The 26,905-nt window shown below is 50.8% G+C and overlaps 1 protein-coding gene across 7 annotated transcripts in view; it reads left to right on the top strand.

Annotated features, from left to right (window-relative positions):
- The window catches only part of LOC116950878 (uncharacterized), a 236,210-nt gene that overhangs the window by 140,545 nt on the left and 68,760 nt on the right, over nt 1-26,905 (top strand). For 5 of the 7 annotated variants that reach the window (XM_032969004.2, XM_032969006.2, XM_032969003.2 and 2 more), the window contains 3 exons: nt 7,141-8,450; nt 18,715-18,893; nt 25,217-25,309. In XM_032969004.2, the coding sequence (XP_032824895.2) occupies nt 18,717-18,893; nt 25,217-25,309 (270 nt within the window). In that variant the 5' untranslated portion in view covers nt 7,141-8,450; nt 18,715-18,716. The remainder of the gene's footprint in view (nt 1-7,140; nt 8,451-18,714; nt 18,894-25,216; nt 25,310-26,905) is intronic. The other 2 variants (XM_076073392.1, XM_032969008.2) reach the window with 1 other exon arrangement.

The following is a 26,905-nucleotide window of genomic DNA, read 5'->3' as shown; positions in this document are numbered from 1 at the left end:
CATTCTCGGCAATAACATCTACCTTCATAATCCTCACAGCTGCAAGGTGACAAACCAATTGAATGTGTCATTTCTTTCATGCAGTAATTTGTAACTTGACAGATACCATCAACTTCCGCTCTACTTGAGAACTGGGTTTAATTACGAGTGGCTAAACACTCGGATTTGAACCCCGGATTTCAGCGGTGCCAGGTCAATGCTTTGGTCGTGGCCATGATGCGTCCCCCACCGCATGAGCCCTCCCAAGCACTTTTGTGGGAAAGCACATTAATCACATGGGCTGGGCCTGTCATCGTCAGCCAAAACAGCTTCCCACCTGCTCCCCACAAAACCCTATTATTTGGGTAATAAATCCTCCCGAGACATTGCCGTTTTATTTGACATTGTACAGTTAATGCGTCATTTGTTTTTGGTTTTTTTTGCTTCCCTTAACCCATTTATAAGCACGGGGGGGGGGGGGGGGGGGCACGCTATCCGCTGTCTTGGATGAGCGTGCCGATCACACGGTAAAAAACAACAAAAACGGCTGGGTACCTCCTTTCTCCTCCTCCTCCTTGGGGAGGCTTTGGAGCCCCAACCATGCCTCCCAGAACAAGGCGGATTTGCGAGCCAGTGTGGCGCTTTAACCGCCGATTTCCACAGTCACGGCATTGACCCGGCGTCGACGCACACGCCGAGTGTCGCCACGGATCGTTATTCCCCAAAATTACCGCACTGCTGTCTCCAACGACAAAAAAGAATGCTCCCGAAGCAAAAGCTGATTATTATTTTTCTCTTCCCTGTGGCTGCCACGCTTCCTCTGGTAGGGCACAGGACCCCTGCGACTTTAAGCGATTTCCAGCCCCCCCCCCCACCGCTGCTACGCTTTGTAGTGTTTACCTTGGCCGCCAAGGAGAGCATAAGAAGCAGAGGAAAACTTCCACTGGCCCAGGATGAAAGTGCGAGTGGCCTGCCCACAGTGCTGGAATGTGGAGTTTCCCACCAGCAGCTCATGGCCACCGTGGGCTTTTGAGCGGCGAAATGGTTTTTACCTGGCTGTGGAGAGCGCGGGTAGCACGTTGCCCCGTGATCCCCGTGACTTACGATACACGGATAGTCTTCGGTTAGGAAATGTGAGTGTCACTGGGAAAAATGAGCAGGGCGAGATACCTGGGGTGACGCACGCAATTATGCACCCATCCCAAACTAGAGGCCTCTGCGCGTACGAGTGTCTTCGGCTGGCTCATCGGGAAAAACAAACTTGATCAGCAGTCATGCATAGTAGTGTCACAATGTTTTAAATAAATGTTAGAGTATTTCACTGCAAGTGACTAATCTACACGTCATGCATCGCAGCTGTGCTGCAGTGTTTTGTAGTGACTGCTCTGTTGGGTAAAGACCAGCTTCGTCCTCGTCTGCCATGTACCCTCTCGTACTCCTTGCACGGTTGGCTACATACGGTGCAAAAGAAGTTCAGCATACATAGTACAATACAAAGTTGTTGCTTGTAGAGCATTTTTGGTAAAAGCGGAGTAAATCAGTTGAAAATACTTCTTCCCATGTTTGCGTCTACATAAAAAATAAAAAAGTGTATTTTTTTACACACCTCATGGGCACACGTCCTTCTTCTGGGTGTGCATTCATTCAGTAACATTGGTTTCAATACGAGCAAACTCTGGACCGGTTTTGACATTCTGTGTTTGGGTGGAAGCAGGAATTAATTTGTGCCGAGATCTGGTCCCGAACTTTTGTTGAACTTTTACGGCATTGAACTGTACGGTTTGGATAATGGACCCATTGCCGACCGAGAAGTTGCGTCTGACTTTGCTCACTGGTCGAGATGGCAACCCTCATGGCTCTCTGCTGGCTCACTCTGAGCATGCGAGTGACCCCGGCTGCCCGCGCGTGCGTTCTATGGCCAGGTGCCCGTGGAAAGAATAATTTACAACTGCGGCCTCCCTCCCTCTGTTACTGCACCTTGAGGCCTGGTGTCTGCTGTGTCTCAGAGTATATATATGTATGTACGTTGAACTTCTTTCGCACCACACGTAGCCAACCATGCTTATCGGAGGTGCGGCAGAAGGACAACAAACTAAACGTAAAAAGCAGTTCTAAAGAAATTCGCTTTCAATCTAGATGATGTAAAAGCACAATAGCTCCAGTGGCTTCCTAATATCGGAAGGAAGCGCGTTCCAGAAGCGCACGATGCAAGCCGGCACGGATTCGGTGTGAAATCCCTGTGCATAACGGAGCGATCGGTCACCCAGTCTACGTCGAGTCCCCGCATCGTTAACCGCCGCTTCTGGACTTTTGCCGAAACGCGTTGGGCGGCAATCGGGGCGAGTTGTGAGTTTGAACGAGCGCCACTAATTGCCCTCTTGTCGTCCCCCTATGTCACTTGAAATGGGGATCGGTACGCGTGCACGGGCCCTGACCACGTGGGTCTCATTAGCGTCTGGCATGGCTGCATTTAAAGTAGAGTTAATCAAGTGGCTAAGGACATTAAGCTGCGCCAGTGTTAGAGCACAGAGCCAATGTCATTAGGACCCGACGTTCAAATTTCCAACTCCCCAACTGAAGAGAAGTGATATGTAATGGATTTTACATTCGCACTGAACCCAAGTCGAGCCCAGCTCGGAGGGATCATTTAGCCGATAGTTTTGGAGTGAGCCAAAGAGAAAGCGGAATTGAGTTGCTGCGTAGGGGGGGGGCCTCGAAAGACAACACAGGAAGGGGTACAAATTAATGTAAATGTCATGGGCTGTGTGCCCCGTGCTGTGTGCCAGGGTGCTGATAAGACATTGGTGACAAATACAAACTGTGTGAAATAACAGAGGGAAATGAAAGCCATGCGCTGACGGTTGTGGCGAGATGTTAATCCCTCGCCTGGTATGTTGGAGATCATGCTTTCGATCCTAACCCTGACACCTATATATTTGGAGTGCTTGCATGTTCTCCTCGTGATCACGTAGATTTTTCTCCGGGTCCTCCGGTTTTTCCCTCCACATTTAGAATCAACGCGCGTTTAGATTATTTGGCTGCTATAGATTTCCACGCGATAAGCCACTTACGTTGAGCTATCATTTGTGGCCAGGTCGCTGCTGAAAGAGCTATATAGCTCAGTGGGCCTTAAGGTGGTAAAATCGTTTGATCTGTATTACCCAGCTATGCAAGCATGTGGCTGGTTAGTAGCTCACTTAAACCTCTAGTGGGTGCTCGCCGAGGCTGCAAGTTACGTGCCATGCAGCACTAGTTTGAAGCTGCATTGAAGAAGAAATATGACTGCATTGGCATTTGCATTCAAACGTGTCAGAAGAATCATAATATTGATTTATACTGGAGCAATGCATGAGCTATAAAGCTCTTTCACAGATGTCCAGTCGGAGTGGGTATGCGAGCGATATCACGGTGACTATCACCAGCCGAGCGTCATTACAATTCCTGACCGTAAAACGTTGCCGTTTTTGGTTCTTATTGACAACAGTTCGGAATCATTCGGCCCAACGGTCCGAGACGTACGGAATTGCTCGCTACGAGATCCACGAGGAGGAGCCGCTTTTGGGTTGCGTGTTGCTCTTGGCGTAAATTGCGTGTCGCTTTTGTGTTCATCGTAATCACCAGCACCTTAGGTTCGTATATAGTGATGTAAAAAGTGCTCGTCGCTAAACGAAGCCCGATGGCGCGCTGATGCACGTCAGTTGCACGGGGGGGGGGGGGGGGGGGGGAAAGAGCGATGCCGGCGTGTTTTCTATTGCGACACAGACGGTGAGAGGCGTTCCGCTTTGAAAAGGCAGAGCTTTTCAAAGGTGGAATTTCAGCTGGAATCCGGTCAGCAAAAAACGCACAACAGGCCGCACACGAGTGGTGGCACCCGTTGAACGGGCGAGCAGGGCGAGCGGCACGCTCCGCTCGCTCTCCGATTCTCCCCCCCTCCCCCGCGTGTGCTGTGCGGGCAGCCCATCGGCGGTCGGGGGGGTGGGGGGATGGTGTGTGGGGGGGGTTGCTTCTTCTTGTCATGCGACTACTGATGTAGATGCTGCAGAGCAACAACTGCAATCTGACATTGAGGTGGTCAAGCCAGACAGACCACCGCGTCAGGAGTACCGGAGTGTATCATCGCTGCGATGTCTCTTTCGTATTTGCTGATTGTGAATAGCGTCGTGATACGTTGTACGGTCTGTTCTGGATGACCACAGTCGCACACCGGAGAGTTTTTTTAATTTCCATTGGTGCATCACCAGGTATCTGCATCTGCCATGGTTTCTGCGAAAGCGGTTTGTGGTGGACCACGTGCTTGCCAACGAGACTCGCTGAAGTCAAAGCCAGCCTGAGGTGTGGCCCTGTTTGACGGCGACGCGGCCGCGAGATGCGAATCTCCACGATGGTATCAAGACTGTTGCTTTGTTCCGGGCGGGTTTCCCCGTTCCGTGACCCCAACGGGAATTGTACGGATGAACTCGGTGACCAGTGAGCGGCAGTATGGACACAGAGAATCCTGATGGTTTCGACACTTGTTCGGGAGAGTCGCACTTGGACTGCAAGCCACGGTTTTTTTTCTCACTGATTATTTTGGACAAGGGAGTACGCTGCATTGGCCAGAGGTTTGCTTTGTGATGCTGATTTGGCAGTAGTGCATGTCGCCTGTTCTGCGCGTGTTCCTCTTTCGGGGAAGCGTTGTTAACAAAGCGTGTTGAGTTTTTGTGTTGGCCACAGAGGGGACGAAGCCCCATGGGAGAGTTCACTCGTCCACTTGCAGCAACCGCGACCCCATGCAGAAACGTCATTTATTCTGATTACGCAAACGGGCGGCGGGGGGGGGGGGAGGCGGGGGTGCCCATGTGTCGCTGGCGAACGTTAAGCCGCCGTAACAATTGCTTCTGCGCGGCACCGGGCCGATCCGCGTGCCGGCTCTGCTCCCCACGGCATCCGCTCCTTTCAGTCGAATTATCTGTGTTGGTGGCGGGGGGGGGGGGGTGTGGGAGGGTGGGAGGGTGGGGGGTGACAGGCTTACCACGACGGAACGCGCGGAAGCGCCGGGCTCGTTGATTCCTAAAGACCGGCGCGGCGACGGCCACGCTCTCGCCGCCGTCTCCTCGCGCACCGCCCCCCTCGCTCTGTTGTCTCAGCCACGCCGAACTTTACGAGGCTCGGGGGGGCGGGGTGCAGGACGGATGTCTCCCGCGGCCCGCGTCCGATGGCTGTCCCCCTCGCGTGCCTCGCCCCAGGTGCTGCCGGGCGGTGGCGATGGCGGCGGCGGAGCCTCGTAAATGTGCCGCTGGGCCGTGGGACCGAGCGGTGACCCCCACCACCGGTTATGAACGTTATGAACGTTATCGTAATCGTGTTGTTCCTCGTGTCGTCCCTTCGGCCTTGTTGTCAGGCCGCCGTGGGAGCGCGCGTCTGGCCCGCGAGGGCAGCCCGTCGCCGCTTCACGAGCGCAGTCGGCCGCGTGCGAATCTGCTGCAGAATGCTCTCATGGGTTTCAAGCTTAGACAGCTGGAGCGGGCACTGAGCCCGACCCGGTTAAATTCCTGGTTCAGGTCACCGGGGATTGAACCGGGTTCTCTACCGTAATGAGCGTTTGGTCTCTGGTACGCCGCCAATGACAGCGCTGATAATGTTCCTTATTCGGCCAGGAATGATTGAACATCCTAAGCCAGTCCTGCGTTGGGATGTTTGGCCAATTCCGGTTGAATGAGTTGTTTTGCATGAGAAAAACAAAGCAAGGGGCTGGCACTCAATGTTCCGTACATATTGTTCAGCAGCCCACTGGTACTGCCTTCTGGCCACGTTACAGCCCAACAGGTTTAGGGTGTCACTCACTTGCGCGTCACTCGCTATCTGCGCGATCCACCCACTCTGCCTCTGGATCTGAGCACAACATCGATAAATGTTTTCAGTTGACTAGCACACGGCGATGCACTTCGGACACCGCACCGCGTGTCGCTACGTCGTGCCGAGCGAGCGAGTCCGGTTGAAACGAGTCTAAAAGTCGTTCTGTGCCGCCATCCTCCCGCACCGCGGTACCGCACAAAGGCGTGCATTGTGGTGCGCGACACGTTGCTGTGCTTGACACACGATGGCGCGTGACACGTTGCTGTGCGTGACGCGGTGCATGACTGGAGACCTCGGGCCCGTGACCCTAAACCCACCCCCACCACGCTCCACCGCTCGGGTTTCCGATCGACCGGCCACACTGACCCCGACGATCGCTGAACCGCGAAATTGTTTTGAAGGCGGTAGCGGAGGCGGCGACGGCGCTGACGGATGGAGCGTCCCGCCCGGCGAGGACGTGGGCGCGGATGCGCAGTGTCACACGGTCGGCGGACCAACCGGCATTCCCGCTGAAACCAAATCCCGCTAAAGCGGTCGCCTCCTCTGCGCTTTACTTTTTTACCGAAACCGGAGAGCGAGCGCCGGGCATATCGGATCGCGCACGCCGGGCAGCGGTTAACACGTTTGAGATGTGCTTCCGTGAGGCGGTTAACCTTTTGAGATATCCGGAACGTGCCGACAGCCGTCTCGCCGTCGTCACCGTCTTATCACACACACGCCTCTCGATGACAGGTTGACGGCGGTTACTCGGTCGACATATACTGGTCCCCCCGCGGACATATGAATGTGGAGTTTCGCCCGCTGGCTGAGAGTGTCCCGACGATGCTAGTTGTCGGCGCCGTGCACATTCGCGCCGCCTGCATCTCCGCTCGATGGGGTCGCCATGCCTCATTGACGACTCCCACCGATAGCGGAACGCGGTTTTACATTCACGAATTGATTAGCAATTTGTGTTGCGGCGAGTGCTCGCCTGTTGTTTGTTACCCGGTGGCCGTTTTCATCAGTGGCACCTTGTAAAGAGTTTGTTGTTTTAATAACTGTGCTCATGAATGCAGCATCAAATATGCATGCACGCGTTTCATTAAAGTTTTGCTTACTCCGTTAAGAGAATTGCCGAGGAATCTGAGCGTGGAATTTTAACCGAGCATCCAGCTGTTGCCCAACGTGGAAGAAAAACTCGTGACGTGAACGTTGAAAGACGCCTTGATCCGTGCAATGAATCTGATTGGATGAAACACGCACAACAGGGATCTTCGTGTGAATTGATTTTTTTTTACGGTGCCATTATTTCCCTTCCTGCCCTTGTTTCTCCTCATCCTCCCCTAGGGTTCTGTGCGACGGCGCGGCCGCACTGCATCATGGGAAAGGAAACCACCTCGCCGCAATTAGGGGCGGCCGCAGCAACAGGGCAGAGTTTGGAAGCGTGAAACGTGCCAGCGACTCGGAACAAAGGCCCTCGGTTGTGACCCCGTTGATTTGACGAGGGCTGATGCATTAATTAAGAAGCCGAGAAGACCGGTCGGCTGAGCAAGAGGAGGAGGAGGCCCCTGCAAAAGGGAATGTGGGGAAACGGCTGACTTAGAATGCGTGCGTTTCTTCACGGTTCAGTTTGAGTGTTATTTTTTGTTCTTATCGGGCGAAGGCTCGTGCATCTCGACGGGCAAAAGAAAATTTGCGCGAAAGAAAATGCACGCGAGGAAAGTGCCGAGAAAAATTGGCTTCGGAAGTAAAGCGCAAAAGAACAAAACAATACTTTTGTAAGTTCCCCCGGCGTGTGCAGCCAGACCCACCTCTGAATGTCAAGGCGTAGTTTTTTTTTTCTCCTCTGTGAAGTCCGGCGACGTTGGGACGCGGCCAAGATCGCCGAGGCAGTTGAGTGCTGCGCACCGACCGTGAGCGCCGTTGCATTGTGGCGTCCACTCTCGCACGGGGCAACCGAGGTCCGCATGCGCAAAAATAGATTTTGGCCGAAAGCGGGCAGAGACATTGACTTTCCGTTACCGCGCCATCTCGCCAGCCGCCGCGTTTAGACGCCCAGGACGGCAATGGACGCGGGATAAACCGGGACTCGTCCGTCCATCCTTCGGCAACGCCCGTCCCTCCAGCCGACCCGTCGATCGACGAGCAACGCGAGTGAACCCGAGCGACCCGCGCGGCCGAAACGCGCCAACGACATGGGCGCACGCCGGCCCTGACGGCGCCCGACTCGCCGCTTCCCCCCTTCCCCCGCCACACGAGACTTTTTCCAGGCACGCGAGCAAGCGAGCGCTTGCAGCCGCAGACCCCGGTCGCCTCTCCGTCTCCGGTTGTAGCCACGTGGGGCCGCTCTGCCACGCTCAGCAGAGGCGGTGGTGGTTGCAGCGATGCCGTTTTAAGCCGAGTGACGCGGACGTCGGGATTCCTGTGGATTTTCCGCGCTATTTTAAAGCGTCAGAAAAGGAGCCGATCTTCGCTCTCATCGCCTTCTCTCCCGAGGGCCACAAGAACCCGGAGAGCTTTGTTTTTTTCCCCTTCTTCCCCACCCCGCATCCCCGCCGTCGTCACAACCCCATCACCAGCCGGCACAGCATTGCTCCCAGCGACGCCCGCTCCCCTCGTTTAAGCTCGTGGCACCGGTCTCCTCGAATCGCATCAAGGTGAGTGCCCTACGGAGGGAGGGGAGGGAGGGGAGGGAGCAGTTGCACCCTCGTACCGAGTGGCACGGGCCACGGCGAGTGTCGCCCGCCTATGCTGCTCGTTAGAGGAGTGCGACGCTGCTTTGCCACAGCCGACTGTCGAGCATCATGCCACAGGGAACGTAGCATTGCAACGTCGCTGTATGGTGTGTATGTTGAACTTCTTTTGCACCGTATGTAAGCCAACCATGCTAATCGGAGGTAATCGGAGGTAAACCGCAACGGAACCCTTTTCTCCAGAACTTCAGAGGCACAAGTTGGTGGATTGTGTAGATTTGCAGAACTCTCACAGTGTCTAAAGAGCTGTGAAGTGGCCATAAGATAGCAGTACAGCAAGTTCATGAACACGTACGTAGAGCTTGTAGTGTTGTCCCCTTGTGAGGCTGTGCTGTCTTCAGGTTGTCTGGTTTCCTCCCACACTGAAGGCAGACTCCTTACGCTGGATTTTGCTAAATGCATGAATGCCTCAGGCGGGTTCTCCTTGACAAATAAAATAGATATCCACTTTGTGGGAAGTCAACCATGGTTTGTCCTATGGATATACTGGCCCTCGTCACGGGAATGTAGAATTTCCACCGCTTTCTCTGGACATTTGTGAAAAAGAGCTTTAAAGTTCATGGGATTCTTCAATCTAAATGAATATTCTGATCCTGATTGCTCTCTTAAGCAGGGGGAGATTGTAATGCGTTAACGATCTCTGTCTCACGAGATTCACAGGGCCAAAATAAGACCCCCGGACACGACAAAGGGTTCCCCATCGGGCGGTCGCTGTCGCAGCTACGTGCCAATGCTGGTGCTCGTTCACAAACGGGATGGGGCAAACAGGGTCCTTGAGCCGAGTGTCAATCGCTAGGGCTGTGCAGGGCAAGGCACACCCTGGGTAGTTCCCGGAGAAGGAGATGTTCAATCGACTGGTTGGATTAGGCCTCTAGCCGTCGTGCGCGGTCGCCATCAACCCCTCCCCAAGTAATTTTCTGATACGCTGATTGTAACCGATTGTTCACATGGTGGTCATCGATACACTTCTGGGTAAAGTGCAGATGAACTCCAGATAGTGGCAGGTGGAATGTGTGGAGAAGTGAACTCCACGTTGCAGCCCTGAAAATCTCTGCAACATTCCCCCTCCCGGCACCTGGAGGTTCGGTTGTACCTTACCCGGAGCGTGCCGGCGAGCACCAACGAAAAAACTGATTTTAGCGTGAAGTACCGAGATCTCGTTTCACGCAGCTGCCTAGGTTTATACGAAGTTAAGCTTTGGGTGGGGGCGGGGGAATGTTAAAGAGCCCGTGACATTGTTGTGCAAGTGTAGAACATTGGGAGTTAGTCGTAGGCTAAGTTAAATGTAAAATACATGTTACGGAATGTTTATTCTTGGTTTCGGCATGGACCAGCATGGCACCCAAATTGTGAATTTCAAGTCATAGTTGTAAAGCAAAGGCTTGAGCGTATCTGTACCAGATACCATCTTTCTAGAACATCGCTGGAATTCACATGGGTGACTTCATTTAATCGGTGATCTCCACGCGTTTGGTGTGTGTGTGTGTGGACGTGTGATCGGTTTGTGTGTGGCTTTTGAGCGTGTGTGGCGCATGGCTGTGTGCTTGTGCATGTATGTGTTCACAGATGTATGTATGTGCTCTGTGTTTTCGTGGAAGGTTAAATATTTCTGTGTGTGTAATGGATGTGTGTGTTTCTCATGGGTTTGTATATGAATGGATGTTGCGGGTGTGTCTTTGTGCATGTGTGTGTACATGTTGGGGGAGCGGTAGCGTAGCGGTTAGCGCGCTGCGCTACGAACCTAGCAACCCAAATTCGATTCCCGCTCACAGCCAATACCAGTGACGATTATCTGAACCGGTCCTGGGCCTCCCCTAGGTCGACTCAGCCTCAAATGAGTACCTGGTGATTTGTGTAAACATTTCCACTCGGGATATACCAGCGGCTGAGCGTGGTGCTGGCCACCCACCCTCGTGTGCCGTGCCGGCCTTGATAGGTGCTCGCTAACTGCACTTGCCCAAGTCTGTTAATGCCATATTAGGAGGTTTTTATGTGTACATGCGTTAATGCATGGACACCCGTGCATTTTTTATGTGTGTGCGCATGTGAGCGTGGATTGGTGTGTGGGTTTGCTGATATGCGCGTGTATATATGTGTGTGTGTTAGAGGTTGTGTATTGCACGTGTGTATGAATGGACTGGCGTGTGTTCTTATGCTCATTGGATGGTTGTGTGTGGGTGTGTGTGGTGCGTGTGTTTGTGCGAGTGTATTTGTGGATGCATAGGGTGTATGCATATGTGATGGATAGTGTGGGTGGGTGTGCTCGTATGTGTGTGTGTGTGTGATGGATAGTGCATATGTGTGTTTGTGACTGTATGTGTAGATGGGTGTGTATTGGTGTGTGTATGGATATATCGGTGTGTGTACATGCGCGTTTGTGTGGATTGGTGCATAGCATCGTGGTTAATGCACTGTGTTACGAACCCGGCGACCCAAGTCCAGCTCCCGCTCACGTCAACTCTGCTTTAAATGAGTACCTGGTATGGTGTGTAAACATCGCCACTGGGGAGACAAAGGCGGCCGGGCATTATACTGGCCACCCACCCCACTCATAGTTCTATTTCATAGTTCCATTTATTTGGTATAGCCCTGTGAGCCATTCGGCTCTTGAATCGGGTGCAATCGCAACAAACAAAAAACAAAAACATGAACAAGAAAACATCTTTAAGTGACTATGTGACATGGCAAACAGAAAATCCAGGAAAAAAACATCAAAATATTCCTGAAATAGCACCGTACACCAGCGCTGTGTGCAAAAATCCCAGTGGGATGCAAATCAAACAACAACAACAACCACAAGACAACTAAGATTTAGGCCATCAGTCTAACTCCGTACTACAATAAACAAAAACACGGCCAAACCAAAAAACTTTTCGAAATCACACACGTGTTGCGTGCTGGCCTTAAACGGTGCTCGCGAACAGCACTTGCCCCAACAGTCCGTTAAGGCTATACGGGGGATCTTTGTGTTGGGAAGTGCATGCGCTCTCTTTGTTTGATGGGCCGTACGCGAGTTTGTGTGCCCAGGCGTGCACGCGTGTGTGTGTCCAGGCGTGCACGCGTGTGTGCGTTGCGTGTCAGTGCACGAGTGGAGACTCGTTAGCGCCGGGGTTGTTAAGCAAATGCGCCCTGCGCATCGCGGATGCGCGCGGCTATAAATACAATCCCTGGGATGAACCTCGGCGCTGCAATCGCTGCGTTCCACCACACACAAACACGGCAACACGCTCCTCCTGCCTTGCGCAACGATGCATTGTATCGCACAACTCGGCCAATACCCTCGTCGTAGTCGTCATCATCATCAACCATGTTCAGTCCACTGCTGGATGTGAAGCCCTTCCCCCAAGCCACCGCCACCTCTCGTGATTCTGCGGTGCGACAATCCATCCGCGTATTAACCGATTTCAATGCTCCATCTTCTCTATTTACGTCGTCTTGGATGTGTGTTCAGCTCTTCGACTGTCCCTTTCGTTACGATAATCGCGCTTTTAAGATGTTAATGTTTGGTATGAGACGTGCACTCTGGCACTCCCGCATTCTCACTGAATCGGTGTTCATATTAAATCAGAGCTGTGCGTGGTATGTTGTCGGTACGCATCCGTAATCTGGAATGGAGCTGGTGGATCATGCGGAGATCATGTGTGAGATATTTATATATTAGTGTGAGATATATTTACCTCTAAGGACAACGAGAGGTGTGAATTACAGCAAACAGGTTTCTGACGCATCTGTGCAGCGTTTGAGAACTCGAAGCTCAACGATACTTCTTTGGGTGTCGTGGTTGGATTGATGCATCGCTTGATGAACCACCCGCACCTCCGATTAGCACGGTTGGCTACGTACGGTGTTAAAGAAGTTCAACATACAGTACACACATGCCTTCAAATTATCAAGGCCCAGTGTGTTTTATAAATTCAGAATGTTTCGTGGGTTCACTACACCCTTGCAGCCACTAGAGGTGCTAATCCTGAACCGCAACATTGAATACAATTCTGGTGCTGAATCGTGACAGTTCTGGTGCTGAATCGTGACAATTCATGATACAGGGATGGGGTGGGGGGGGGAGGTGGAGGGGTGATTTGTAGATATCCTCGTCCATATTTCAGCGAGTTGCATTGTAACGACATCCTTTACACACATCATATTGTATGTCCATTTCACGTTGCTGTGGAAGAGCGATTGACTGGCAAATCGATAGGTCGCGAGGTTCAAATCCCCTTTGGGGGTCGACCCGGCCCACTGCCTGCTCCTCCAGGGAATATTGCTTCCACTTTGGTGGGGAAGTCAGTAGCGGTCATTTAGTGATGAGGCTGACTCCCTTCATAGAAACGCGGAATTGCTATCGCATGCTCGCCTCCGATTTAGCACGGTCGGCCACGTACGGCGCGAAAGAAATTCCTACATACACACGCTGGAGCTGCCATCTCGACGTTCTGATTTGTGAACGGAGGCTCCCTGACATCGACAGATAAATGCACACGAAGCGGTTACTTACCGCGGGGCATCAAAACCGCAGGCACCGTGTTGCTGACTGTAATTGCCGACCTGGGGTTTAACTGCCGGGGCCGCTCGCGAGCCGGGGCAAAGGGACGACCGCGGCGATGTTTTTTTGTCTGCGCTGAAGGGAGCGCTGAGCGTCGCGAGAGCGCGCGGTCCTTCGCGGGTCAAGGAGACGGCGGTAAATCTTCGGCAACGCGGATTTTGTCGAGACGTCGTGGGGGGGGGGGGGGGAGGTGGCATCATCTCTCCGCGAGCTTACTCGTTCCTCGCGTCAAATTCGGATGCGGTGACGGCGGCGGCGTCTTCTTGACCCCCCACCTCTCCACCTCTCCCCCACCCCCCACCTCTCCCCCACCCCCCACCTCTCCCCCAACGTGTCATCATCATCGTCGTCGTCTTCTTCTTAGGCCACGATCGATCAATCTGCCGCTGGCTGGAAGACTCCCCAAGCCGTCGCCACTGCCTCGTTTCGCCGCAATTTTTGAAGTCTCTCAAAGGGTAGAAAGCATCAACACTCTTCTCGTGCCTGCTACCCATGCGTTGGTTCGGCGTTCAGACAGAAATAGCCTCAGTGAATGCGCATGACGTCTTTCGATGAACACGTACCGTGCGAAAGAAGTTGAACGTACACACACGTACAGAGAGATGTGGCCCAGTGGAGTAAACCTTGGGCAAGATGTTGGGGGAGCACGGCATTGGTGGGTCTCGCAAATTACATCGTGCGTGGCGAGACGCTCGCAGCTCCGCTGGGCTATGTTGTGGCTAGCGGCTGGCAGTACAGCAAGCTGGTTCGTCGTAGGCAGTCTGTGGGATATTTTTTTCATGTCCATGTACCCTTTGCACGTAAGAAATTTTGGCAGGAAGTTGGCCAAATATGCTCCCGCATGAACTTCCTGTAGATTACTTTTTTGAGCGACCAACCGGAGCGGAAAAGGCTCGCGGCTCATACGAACGCTGGGCCATGCTCGTCGCCATCAATGGCCTCGATCCAGTAGCGGAAATTCCACGTTCCTATGGTGGGGGCGGATATGTTCTTTCATAAGAAGACCAATATTGTACAAAATCGTAATGATTTTAGGGATGGGGGTTGGTCTGATAACATGATATAAATCACGATTTAAAGCTTTCGTGACTGCAATGATTCATCTTCTTTGGTTCTTTCGGTAAAGTCACGTAGAATGATAATAAAATAATAAATTGATAAAATAAAATAACACAATAATATTCTCACGACGTTTCGGCCACAACACAAGCGGCCTTCATCAGGTGAAGGGGGCGAGACTGTCTGGTAGGCCGAAACGTCGTGAGAATATTATTGTGTTATTTTATTTTATCAATTTATTATTTTATTATCATTCTACGTGACTTTGCCGAAAGAACCAAAGAAGATGATATAAATCAGTTTAATGGAACACATTTATGATCAATACATTTAAAAATAAAGAAACATTCTTGGGGTGCACGACACGGTAGCGTTTTTTAGAATTGTGACCTTTACGTTTAAGATCAATCATTAATTATATCTATTTTTAGCCAGGTAAAAAACAAGTGAAGACCCCAGGGCTCTCGATTTCGCTCGCGCGCGCTCCCTCGCTCTCCTTCGTGCTATAACCTGGTTTTACTCGAGCGGTTGAATCACAGGTGGAAGCATTTGAACCTGTTGATTCTCCTTCGCATGAAAAGGCCGAGCGCGGGGTTACACCAACGCCATTGTGAGCCGTCGACCCAACGAAGGCAGCGTCCTCATAACAAAAACATCGTGTGTGCGTGTGTGTGCGTGTGTGTGCGTGTGTGTGCGTGTGTGTGCGTGTGTGTGTGTGTGCGTGCGTGTGGGGAGCGGTAGTGTAGCGGTTAGCGCGCTGCGCTATGAACCTGGCGACCCGGGTTCGATTCCCGCTCACGGCCAACACCAGTGACGATTATCTGAACCGGTCCCGGGCCTCCCCTAGGTCGATTCAGCCTTAAATGAGTACCTGGTGCAGTGTGTAAACATTGCCACTAGGGAGACAGAGGCGGTCGGTCGTGGTGCTGGCCACCCACCCCCTCGTGTACTGTTCCGGCCTTCATATGTGCTCGCTAACAGCACTTGCCCCTACAGTCTGTTAAGGCTATATGGGGGAGCTTTATCTTTGATCTTTGTGTGCGTGCGTGTGTGTGCATGCGTGTGCGTGCGTGTGCGCGTGTGCGTGCGTGTGTGTGTGCGCGTAATGGACGTGCCCATCTGCTGTGCCGCGTGAGCCTTCCACATCCTGACCGCCAGACTTCTCCCATCGTTGCTATTTCGAGAACCAACATTTTTCGTCGATGTCCGTCAGTGTGTGCGTCCGTCAGTGTGTGCGTCCGTCAGTGTGTGCGTCCGTCAGTGTGTGCGTCCGTCAGTCCGTCCCTCGAACTTCTCGCGGTGCCAGTGCCTGTGTGGTCGGCCTGGGGTTGGTGCCCCCTCATCGCTCGTGGTGCCGTGTCGTCCGCATGCCACCCCCCCTGCCACCGTGAGTTTCTGCGCTCGCTCTCTCCTGTGTCACTCGCTCACTTCTCTGTGCCAATCGCTCCCCATTACGCTTTGCCACCGTGTCTTTCTGTGTCGCTCTCTCCCGCCTTGTTGCTCTGTGTGTGTCACTCTCGCCGTGTCGCTCTCTCTCCATGCCACTTGGCCTCCCACTGCGTCGCTCTCTCTGTCGCTCTCTCTATGTTCAGGTCTTCGTCTCTCTGTCACTTTCTCTCTGTCGCTCTGTGTCGCGCTCTCCCTCTCTCTGCGTTACTCTCCCTCTCACTCTGTGTCACTTTGTCTCTGTGTCACTTTCTCTCTCGCCCGGCACGCGCGCTCATGAGCCGTGTGCTGGCGTGCGTTTACTCGCCTGGTGCTCGCAGCCGCTGCTGTACGTACGTGGAGAGCGGCGGCGCAGCGATTGGCGCGCCGTGCTATTAACGTGGCGACCCGAGTTCAATTCCCGCTCGGTGACGAATATCTGAACTGGCCACGTGCATTTCCTAGGTCGACTCGGCCTTAAATGAGTACCTGGTACTCATTTCCTTCCTGTGAAAACTCGTGTGATAGTTCTGCAATGAATGCCAAGATGGTCTTTGTTTTGTTTACATTTGAGGGATTGACCTCGGGTGTGTTGTTGTAGGTGGAACAGAGAGTGGATGTGGTGTTTGTGAGGTGTGTAAACATCCGCGATTTGGGGAGACAAAGGCGGCCGGGCGTGGTGTTGGCCACCTACCCATCGTGTGTAGTGCCGGCCTTCGTGGGTTCTCACAAACATCATTGCCCCAGCAGTCTGATAAGGCTACACGGGGGGTGTATGTGTGTACATTGTACGTGTACAGCCTGATGTCAATCTACTGTCGGCCACTGGCGATCATTTGACTGTACTTCACCACTTTGGTCAGTGTGGGTTTGTTAAAGGAATTGTCTAGGACCAGTTCAGATATCACTCGCCACTGATGATTACAGCTCCTGGACATAAAACTCAAACCTATGTAGACAGATGTATGTAAAGGTAAATGCAGGCATGTAGATCAGATAGACCCACGGAAAATGTTATGAACTTGTAGCTTTCAAGAGAGGATATTTAGTATATACGAATGAAAACATAATATTGAATGAGAGCACGTGTTTCCACGTGACAGTGTGGGGAGTGGTAGTGTTAGTGCGCTGCACTGCAAACCCAGCGGCCCGAGTTCGATTCCTGCCCACGACCAACACCGGTGACAATTACCTGAACCGGTCCTGTGCCTCCCCTAGGTCGACCCAGTCTCAAATGATTACCTTGTGCTCGTTCATTGTCACGTTGTATTCTGCTCTTGTACTGTTGTGTGTGTGTGTATTGTCACGTTGTATTCTGCTTTTGTACTGTTGTGTGTGTGTGTGCGTGCGCGTGTGAGCAGGAGCAGAGGTGCAGTAAGCGTGCACTGTGCTACCAACCTGGCGACCCGACTTAGATTCACGGTCACGGCCAGTGTCGGTGATATCTAAACCAGCCATGGACCTCTCCTAGGTCGACTTAGCCTTATTTCACTATCCGGTGCCGTGTGTAAACATCACCATAGGGAGACAAAGGCGGCCAGGCATGGTACTGGTCACCAACCCCCCTCGTGTGCCGTGCTGGCCTTAAAAGGCGCCACTCACTAACAGCACTGGCCCCAACAGTCTGCTAAGGCTACACGGGAGATTTTTGTCTTTGAATAGGGGTGGCACAGCTGTTCCTGCACGGCACTATGATCCCATTGATAACATCAGTGCCAGTCTCTATTTACACCTGCCCTGATCCTCCCATCATTCTACTCAGCCTTAAACGAGCAAATATCAAAATTAGCCATGGGGAGAAAAAGTCAGTGGGGGGCCAAGGTGCTGTCCGCACCACCATCTCGCGCGCCGAGCCCACCTTAATCGGCGTTCGCGAACGAGTATGGTCTGTGAGGCTAAATGGGGGGGGGTGGGGGGGGGGATGTTCTGTTGCGTGTGCCGGACCGTCGTGACGCATTGTGGCGATGACGACGGCGTTATGGAGCCGTATTGTGCAGCGTCGAGTTACGCCATGTTCCTCTGTGCGGCTTGAGATGGCCTCAGCGATCTGCCCACTGAACACAAAGATTAATTTACTACCGTTGCCCGGTTAACGTTTTGGAAAGTTACAGACGTATTTTGCGGCGAGATGTTAACTACCTCGCCTGATATAAAGGAGGTCGTGGGTTCGATCCTGGACCCTGAAGCCGGTATATTTGGAGTGTGCATCTTCTCCCGATCCCGACACCTGTATATTTGGACTTTTCTCCGGATCCTCCGGTTTTACCTTCTGCATTTAGAATCAACACGCATTTAGAGAATTTGGCTGCATTAAATTTCCACGTGCTAAGCCACTTCATTGAGCTACCATTTGTGCTCGGGTCGTTTACAAAATGTACGTATGTTGAACTTCTTTCGCACCATACATAGCCAACCGTGCTAATCGGAGGTGCTCTATTCGCAGGCGTTATGGCATTGTGTGCGTGACTGTTTCACAGTCGGTCGGATTTGACTTTCACTGCCGTGAATAGAAAAAAAACGTGTTTTGCTAATGTGCACGTATCCCTGTATTTATGGCCACATAAGTAATTAATCTGAATGTTGTGTAAAGAATTTGAAATATCCAAGTGCCCTGTTTTTAATCGGTGTAAGGTACCTGCCATATCATGCGGCCCTAAGCCAGCAGTTGAAATTCCATATTCCTATGGTGGGAGCAAGTATATTCATAGGATAACCATTGTTGGCGTCCCCACAAAGCGGTACCCAGTTTAACAATCCCAGAGGGTTCATGGGCTGTGTCAACCCCCAACCCAACCGGGATTTGAACTCTCAACCTTCTGAGTGCGAGCTGCTCGCTCCACCACTGAGCCACCCGGCCGGATCTGCGTTGAATTATTCTGCATTGCTCCGTGCCGCGTTGCTCTTCTCCGGGTTGCCCTGCACTGCGTGGCCCTGCACCGCGTTGCCCTGCACCGCGTTGCCCTGCTGCACCGCGTTGCCCTGCGCCGCGTTTCCCTGCTCCACGTTGCCCTGCTGCACCACGTTGCCCTGCTGCACCGAGTTGCCCTGCTGCGCCACGTTGCCCTGCGCCACGTTGCCCTGCTGCACCACGTTGCCCTGCGCCGCGTTGCGCCGCGTTACAATATCTCGCCGTTTGTGTAGGCATGTCGTGGATGCGGAGCCTCTTTCAGCCGGGCGGGGGGCGGCCTGGCGGGGGGCGCCCCGCGGGCTCCACCCTGCGCAGGGGCCACCTCCTGGGCAGCGTGACGTCGCTGGCGGCCGCCAAGGGCCTCCTCAACGAGCCCGGCCAGAACAGCTGCTTCCTCAACAGCGCCATCCAGGTGAGGAGGAGAGAGGCGCCTCGGCCTTTCCCAGGCTGGTTACCCCTGCTGCAGCCCCACGTCTCGGGTCTCCGCGGCAGGAAGCCGTTACGCAATCGCTCGCCCACCGTGCGATGCCTTTGCGTTACCGTTGCAGTGCGGGCGCCGCAGAGTCGTGCTCATTATTGATCAGTCGCAAAGTGGATTATTGTGATGACGGCACCCAGTCTGGTGCCGCCGTCACAAATTTCCGAAAGATCGATCATTTTTTTCGCAACTACCCTGCTTGCTTTTGATTTAAAGCTTTCGTGACTGCAGTGATTCATAGTCTTGGTTCTTTCGGTCAAGTCACAACAAAATAATAATAATAAAATATATTTTATTATTATTATTGTGTTATTTTATTTGATCAATTTATTATTTTATTGTCATTCTACGTGACTTTACCGAAAGAACCAAAGAAGAATATGTACCCTGCTTACTATTTAAACCGAGCGTGGTCGGTGCCACCGCTAATCTGCCTCCTGTCCAAAACGATGCCTGGCCATCACGAAGGGGGGGGGGGGGGGTGGCCTTGGCTTTTCAACGTGGCCAGTGATCGTCACTCATTGTTTGGGTGATTTGTTTACCTTTCTCGTGTTCTGCACTCCTATCAAGTTTTTGTATTGTTTGTTGTAACATCCTTACCCGCCCTGACTGGACATCTGTGAAAAGAGCTTCATTGCTCATCGGATTTCTCCAGTATAAATACATGTTCTAATTTCGATTGTCCACTCGTAGATGGTGTGTGCCAGACTTGGGTCATCAGTGTTGTCTTAAAGTGAATGGGATGGGCGCGAGCTATTCCCTTGGATCCTTAGGCGGCTGTAAGGGTTCATGGGGCGCCGCAGAGGCGAGATGTTAACTACCTCGCCTGGTATGCAGGAGGTTGCTCAAAACGCGTCGCACTTTCGAGGCAGAGTCACAGAAATGGGGGGAAAAATAGGAAGCTCAATTAAATAGCGTAAACCTCGGACTGGACGTGCGCCTCGCTCGTCTGTTGGCTGTGATTTTGTCCCTCCGAGAGTCGGGCCAAAATGATCAGAGGCCCTCGCCGGGCACGCGTTTTAAAATGCAGCATCATACACTCTTGTCTGCTGCCCCGTCTTGATGGGAGGTCTCTCCTTCTCCCCTGCTGTTAGCGCAGTCTAATCAGCTCCACACTGCCAACTCTGTCCCCTGTATTAAGTCCCATGTCGGGATTCACCTCACTTTGACGTGGAGACGAGCCAGTTTTTATCGTGTCGTATGTTTATTGTTCGCTTTCTGACATTACGTATCACCAGTTGTGTGCCAGCTGTCGTGTGTCGCGAAGTGAAAACGCTTACTTCCGCGCCTCCCCGTAGCCAGCAGGGTGTTGCAACCACGGTGGGGGCTCGTGTTGGAAAGCAAACGTCACCGGCAACACGCGGTGGAGTTTGCTTGTTGCCCGCGCGCAATTTCCCGTTTAGCTCGGCTTTCTCGTCCCTGACAAGGAGGCATTGGATGTGAAACTAAAAACGCGTGTGGACACTTCGCGCCACCGCCAGCGCTCCTTCACGGCCTCCCGAGGATGTTCGTCGCATCGCTACCACTGGTTGGAGTCCTCGCAGCTGGACGTTGCAAATTGATTGACCGATCAAGTATTTGCGGTCGTTCTTGACCCCGCCTGAGCACGTCGACTTGAGAGTACGCTTGAATTTCTGGAGGATAGAACACGGATTCACGCCGGGCCCTCTCTCATCATGAGCCAGGAGCTTTCTAGGCCCAGCATCAAGCCCTTCACCAGGAATAGATATTCATTAGCAAAATAGAAGAGCTTTATAAAAAATATATATTTAGGAGCCTTGTCCAATTATACGGCCACGCAAGGAGGTATTGTAGAAAAAAATGGCGATATCGACGAGGGACGAGATGATTAATTGGGTTGTACGACAACGACCTTCGACCTTGCTAAATCAAGCTGATGCGTCTATTTATGCGATAACTCATCTGTTTATGGCTTCACCGCGTTTTCTTCATGACATCCCCGGCGCTCTGCTTTCTCGTGGCACTGATGCCTTGGGGCAAGTTTTCGTGCACAAAGGTTCCCTGGAGGTTTAGCGGCGGTGGGAGGATTCACTTGAAGACCGGCGCGGTATTCGAGCGGTCGTCGCGCTCGCCGCCGAGCCAGCTTGCTTTCGAGCGAAGAGATTGATTCACGCGGCCGCCTGCTAACGTGCCCAGGGACATGGCACAGCGCGTGGCCCCCCTGTGCGGAGGTCTTCAGAGACCTTGCGATGACTGGTTTTTATATATCGCTGTGGAAATAGTGTAATTCAATTAAAGTGACGGAGTACATTTTGTACTAACACGCACTGGACTGTGTAACTATATTTAAATAAGCTTAAAATCAGTAACTGAATTTGTTGATATACAAGAAAATAATAATGATGCTTGCTAGCTATAATACCATAATGATAACAATAATACTGCTGCCACTGTTTTCCATATAGTATATTGGGAGGGCTGGTAGCACAGTATAATATAGATTTTTGGGTTAGTTATGCCATTACATCTACCCCTCGATTTAAGGAATGCAACAGGAGGACTTCTCCGCAAATCTGGCTGTCGCCTGATGAAGCTAGTTGTAATTACTGGCAAAACGTCGTTCTCAGATTGTAAATGTTGTGGCTTTGCTCTCCAGCACACTGGTGTGCTGTACTAGTGATGAATTCGCCATTTTCTGTTTACGTGACAAACCTTACTAGTTGGCTGTGTCGGGTGGTGGCGGGTTTAACGACGTATTTATATATTTACACGATCTAACCCAAAAACCTCTATTATGGATGATATTGTTCGCGGAAGCCTACGTGTAAAGCCGGTGGCACGGTAGTTCACTGACAGCGCTGTAAACCCGGCGACCCGCGGTCGATTCTCTGTCACGGCCAACGTCAGCGACGCGCGGAACCTCAACTGCTCCGGAGGGCCTCTCCACCAACTCGCACCGACCGTAGGGCCCCGTTGAAGTCGGAGAGAACTCATCCGACTGAAATAGAACCCATACACCTACGACGATCATTTTAAGTGAGGCCTAAAAGCACGGCTCTGAAAGTGATTTTCAAAGGCGAGTGGTGTCGATGGGAGGGCTATGTGGTGGTCAGTGGGTTGCACGCAGTACCCAGGTGAATTTGACTTGTCCCGTTTTTGTGTGTGTGTATGTTGAACTTCATTCACACCGTACTTGGCCAGCCCTGCTAATCGGAGGTTTGCTGGGGAGTCGGTCAGTCACGTTTATAGGTTCACGTGAGAGTTGGTGAGTGAGCCAGTGGATGGCTGCAGGAGTAGCCTCGTGGTGAATATCTGAAATTCCACCGGTGAGTGATCAAAGCGGGCAATGGCATTTAATATGCGGTCCGTGGTTTGAATTATCGGTTTAGAGTTATAGACTTTGACAGGTGGACACATGGACTCACGCGGACACCCATAGACTTGTATATAAACCCATAGACTTGTATGGAAACCCATAGACTTGTATATAAACCCATAGACTTGTATATAAACCCATAGACTTGTATATAAACCCATAGACTTGTATGTAAACCCATTGACTTGTATATAAACCCATAGACTTGTATGGGAACCCATAGACTTGTATATAAACCCATAGACTTGTATGTAAACCCACAGACTTGTATATAAACCCATAGACTTGTATATAAACCCATATACTTGTATGGAAACCCACAGACTTGTATATAAACCCATAGACTTGTATATAAACCCATAGACTTGTATGGAAACCCACAGACTTGTATATAAACCCACAGACTTGTTTATAAACCCATAGACTTGTATATAAACCCATATACTTGTATATAAACCCACAGACTTGTATATAAACCCATAGACTTGTATATAAACCCATAGACTTGTATATAAACCCATAGACTTGTATATAAACCCACAGACTTGTATATAAACCCATAGACTTGTATATAAACCCATAGACTTGTATATAAACCCATAGACTTGTATATAAACCCATAGACTTGTATATAAACCCATAGACTTGTATATAAACTCATAGACTTGTATATAAACCCATAGACTTGTATATAAACCCATAGACTTGTATATAAGCCCATAGACTTGTATATAAACCCATAGACTTGTATATAAACCCATAGACTTGTATATAAACCCATAGACTTGTATATAAACCCATAGACTTGTATATAAACCCATAGACTTGTATATAAGCCCATAGACTTGTATATAAACCCATAGACTTGTATATAAACCCATAGACTTGTATATAAACCCATAGACTTGTATATAAACCCATAGACTTGTATGGAAGCCCACAGACTTGTATATAAACCCACAGACTTGTATATAAACCCATAGACTTGTATATAAACCCATAGACTTGTATATAAACCCATAGACTTGTATGGAAACCCATAGACTTGTATATAAACCCATAGACTTGTATATAAACCCATAGACTTGTATATAAACCCATAGACTTGTATATAAACCCATAGACTTGTATATAAACCCATAGACTTGTATATAAGCCCATAGACTTGTATATAAACCCATAGACTTGTATATAAACCCATAGACTTGTATATAAACCCATAGACTTGTATATAAACCCATAGACTTGTATGGAAGCCCACAGACTTGTATATAAACCCACAGACTTGTATATAAACCCATAGACTTGTATATAAACCCATAGACTTGTATATAAACCCATAGACTTGTATATAAACCCATAGACTTGTATGGAAACCCATAGACTTGTATATAAACCCACAGACTTGTATGGAAACCCATAGACTTGTATATAAACCCATAGACTTGTATATAAACCCATAGACTTGTATGGAAACCCACAGACTTGTATGGAAACCCATAGACTTAAATAGGAATATTAATTAGCTGACAGTCTTTCCATCACATATCTGCCTCCTCTATGGAAGAAAATAAGCAATTTTTTTACACAATCCATCAACCGCATGGACTTCTCGGAGTGCATAATTTCAGCAGCGTTGATAACAGTACGATATAACTCTGGACCTGTTTCGACATATAGTGTCTAAACTAAAACTAAAATCTTAACGAAGTTTGCTTATCGTGTGGAAATTTCTATCGGCCAAGTACTCTAAACGCATGTTTCTGAATGTGCAGGGAAAAACCAGACAGACCCGAGAAAAATCCAGGTTGGATATACAGTGAGGGAAAAAAGTATTTGATCCCCTGCTGATTTTGAACGTTTGCCCACTGACAAAGAAATGATCAGTCTTTAATTTTAATGGTAGGTTTATTTGAACAGTGAGAGAGAATAACAACAACAAAAATCCAGAAAAACGCATGTCAAAAATGTTATTTCTTTGTCAGTGGGCAAACGTACAAAATCAGCAGGGGATCAAATACTTTTTCCCTCACTGTACGGGCGTCAGGGTTGGGATCGAACCCACCACCTCCTGTATACCAGGCGAGGTCGTTTTATCTCGCCACTGTTGGCACCCACTGCTTGAGCTGTTTTGGTGCAAGCTCCTACAATGCTCTCAACGCAAATCCTCTCTTGTCAGCAGTCAATCCTCCTTGGAATGGTTCAATACAAGCAGATTCTGGACCGTTTTTTTTTTTCGGCACGCGGTGCCTCACCCCGTAGACGTGTGAAAGATTGAATCGGGCAGTGGCCGTCACCACCGTGGCCGACGGTTTGGCGACCGCAGTCGCGCCCTGGGCCCCTTGGTAACTGTTGGCCAGCGAAGGATTCGATTGCAACATCTGCCGATGGGCGAGTATGACCAATCAATCAATATTTCTTTTACGTGCCAATATCGCCCTCAACAAAGTGAGGCATCGGTGTGCACGTGACAGCAGAATACGAGCGGTACAGGGGGCATAGAGCAGCAAACGGGAATAACGAAATAAATCCGTCACGACCTCGGCGGTTAACGCCGACTGGGCAAAGTAAATCGCAGCTGCGCGTGGAAATAAAGTGCAACCGTGCACAAATAATAGCATAAGTAGTAAATAAAAGTAATAATAAGTAAAGAAACGGGGTTTTTTTCCCTTCTTAAATTTTAGATTTTCTAGGAAGGCACGTCCGCATGGGTGTCAGACCAAGGAGATGACCAGTGTGATCGGTGCCTCCGAGCGGTTTGACGTGTATATATAAATATATAAAAATACCCGCGGGCACAAACTCGCGGTAGATAATCATTCCGCTTGCCGTGGGTATTCTCGGCAGATACGGCCGTTTGCACGCCGTGTCGGCGAGGCAGTGACGCGTGTGGTGTGCGTGGCGGTGCGTGGCGGTGCAGGTGCTGTGGCAGTTGGACGTGTTCCGGAGGAGCTTCCGCCAGCTGTCCGGGCACAAGTGCCTCGGAGACTCCTGCATATTCTGCGCTCTCAAGGTGAGGCTCGGTGAATTCCCCCTTCTAACTTAATCGGAATTCATCACCGGACTTGCTTCAAATGGACCGCTGGTTTTATTTATTTAAATTTCTATCTCCAATCCAATTCCATACTATTATATTTCACGGATGTCCAGCTTTAACACCTCATTCGAGACCCAAACATCGCAGCCTCCAGACTTTGACATCAGCAGGCCGATGCGCACACCCCCCCCCTCCCCCTTCGTAAAATGTAAAATTAAAGAGTCAAGCGACAATAGCACAATTGTGGCCATGCAACCCCAACTATGAACTGTATAGCAAACTCGTAGAGATACATGGACATACATTAAAGACAAGCCACAGCAGTGTGATTGTAGCTATGTAACCCAAACTATGGACCCATATAGTAAACCCACTGTAGTCTGCGCTCCTTCAACGCAGGAGGAAGAACAGCAACACAGCACGAAATCTCTCTCTCGTGAAGCCCTCTCATCATGGCCAGCAAACCTCGACGTTGGCATTCACCTCCTGAGCATCTTGCTGCTGCTACCGTGCGCAAGATTAGAATATAATAAGAAAAAGAAGAATATAGTTTATCTTCATGGCGACCATTGCCATTCTCTTTGTGAAGAGTTAAATGCCATCTGGGGCCCATGCCCAGAAATCTAAAGACGAAGATTCCCCATAAACCCTTAATAGACAGTTAGGGCAAGTGCTGTTAGCGAGCACCTATGATGGCCGGAACGGCACACGAGAGGGTGGGTGGCCATCACAATGTCCAGCCGCCTTTGTCTCCCCAGTGGCGATAGTTTTACACATCGCACTAGATACTCATTTGAGGCTGAGTCGACCTAGGGGAGGAGGCCCAGGACCGATTCAGATAATCGTCACTGGTGTTGGCCATGAGCGGGAATCGAATTCGTGTCGCCGCGTTCGTGGCGCGGCGTGCTAACCGTTGCACTACCGCTCGCTCCCCACACACACAAAAACACACATGCGGGCTGTCCCGAGGAGTCGCCGTACCACCGCACAGGCCCATCACGTGACCCCCCGAGCCACCATCGTTTAAATGCCCGGGCCCACAGCCAGGCATCGATTTGTCGGTCTCCCTCAGCGGGGACAGATTTGTGGGTTCATGGACCCGGTTAGCAGTCTCCGAGTGTCAGCTCTTAATAAGTCCGTCTATTATGAAACCCGCTATTTAACGTAAGTGACCAAAGCCTAGTTTTCATTCGTCCTAATCGCCATAAAAATACAAAACAAATATATATTTTACCTGGTAAGGCCCACTGAGCTGTATCGCTCTTTTTCAGAAGCGACCCGACTACAAATGATAGCTCAACAAAGTGGCTTACCACGTGGACATTTCTCGCAGCCAAGTACTCTAAACGCATGTTTCTCAATATGGAGGGAAGAACCGGACAGCCTAGACAAAAATCCACGTGGCCATAGGCGGAACACGCAAACTCCAAATATATGCAGGCGTAAGGGTCGGAATCGAACCCACGACCTCCTGTATACCAGGCGAGGTAGTTACCTCGCTACTGTGGCGCCCATTGCTTGAGCTGTAGAGATTTTTGGTGCCAGCTCCTACACACACACACACACACGTGT

Source organism: Petromyzon marinus, chromosome 41 (assembly GCF_048934315.1).
Source record: "Petromyzon marinus isolate PM22_M1 ecotype Great Lakes invasive population chromosome 41, UKy_Petmar_22M1.pri1.0, whole genome shotgun sequence".
Taxonomy (NCBI): domain Eukaryota; kingdom Metazoa; phylum Chordata; class Hyperoartia; order Petromyzontiformes; family Petromyzontidae; genus Petromyzon; species Petromyzon marinus.
Note: the sequence above shows the minus strand (reverse complement) of the source record. Positions and strands in the feature narration are given on the sequence as shown.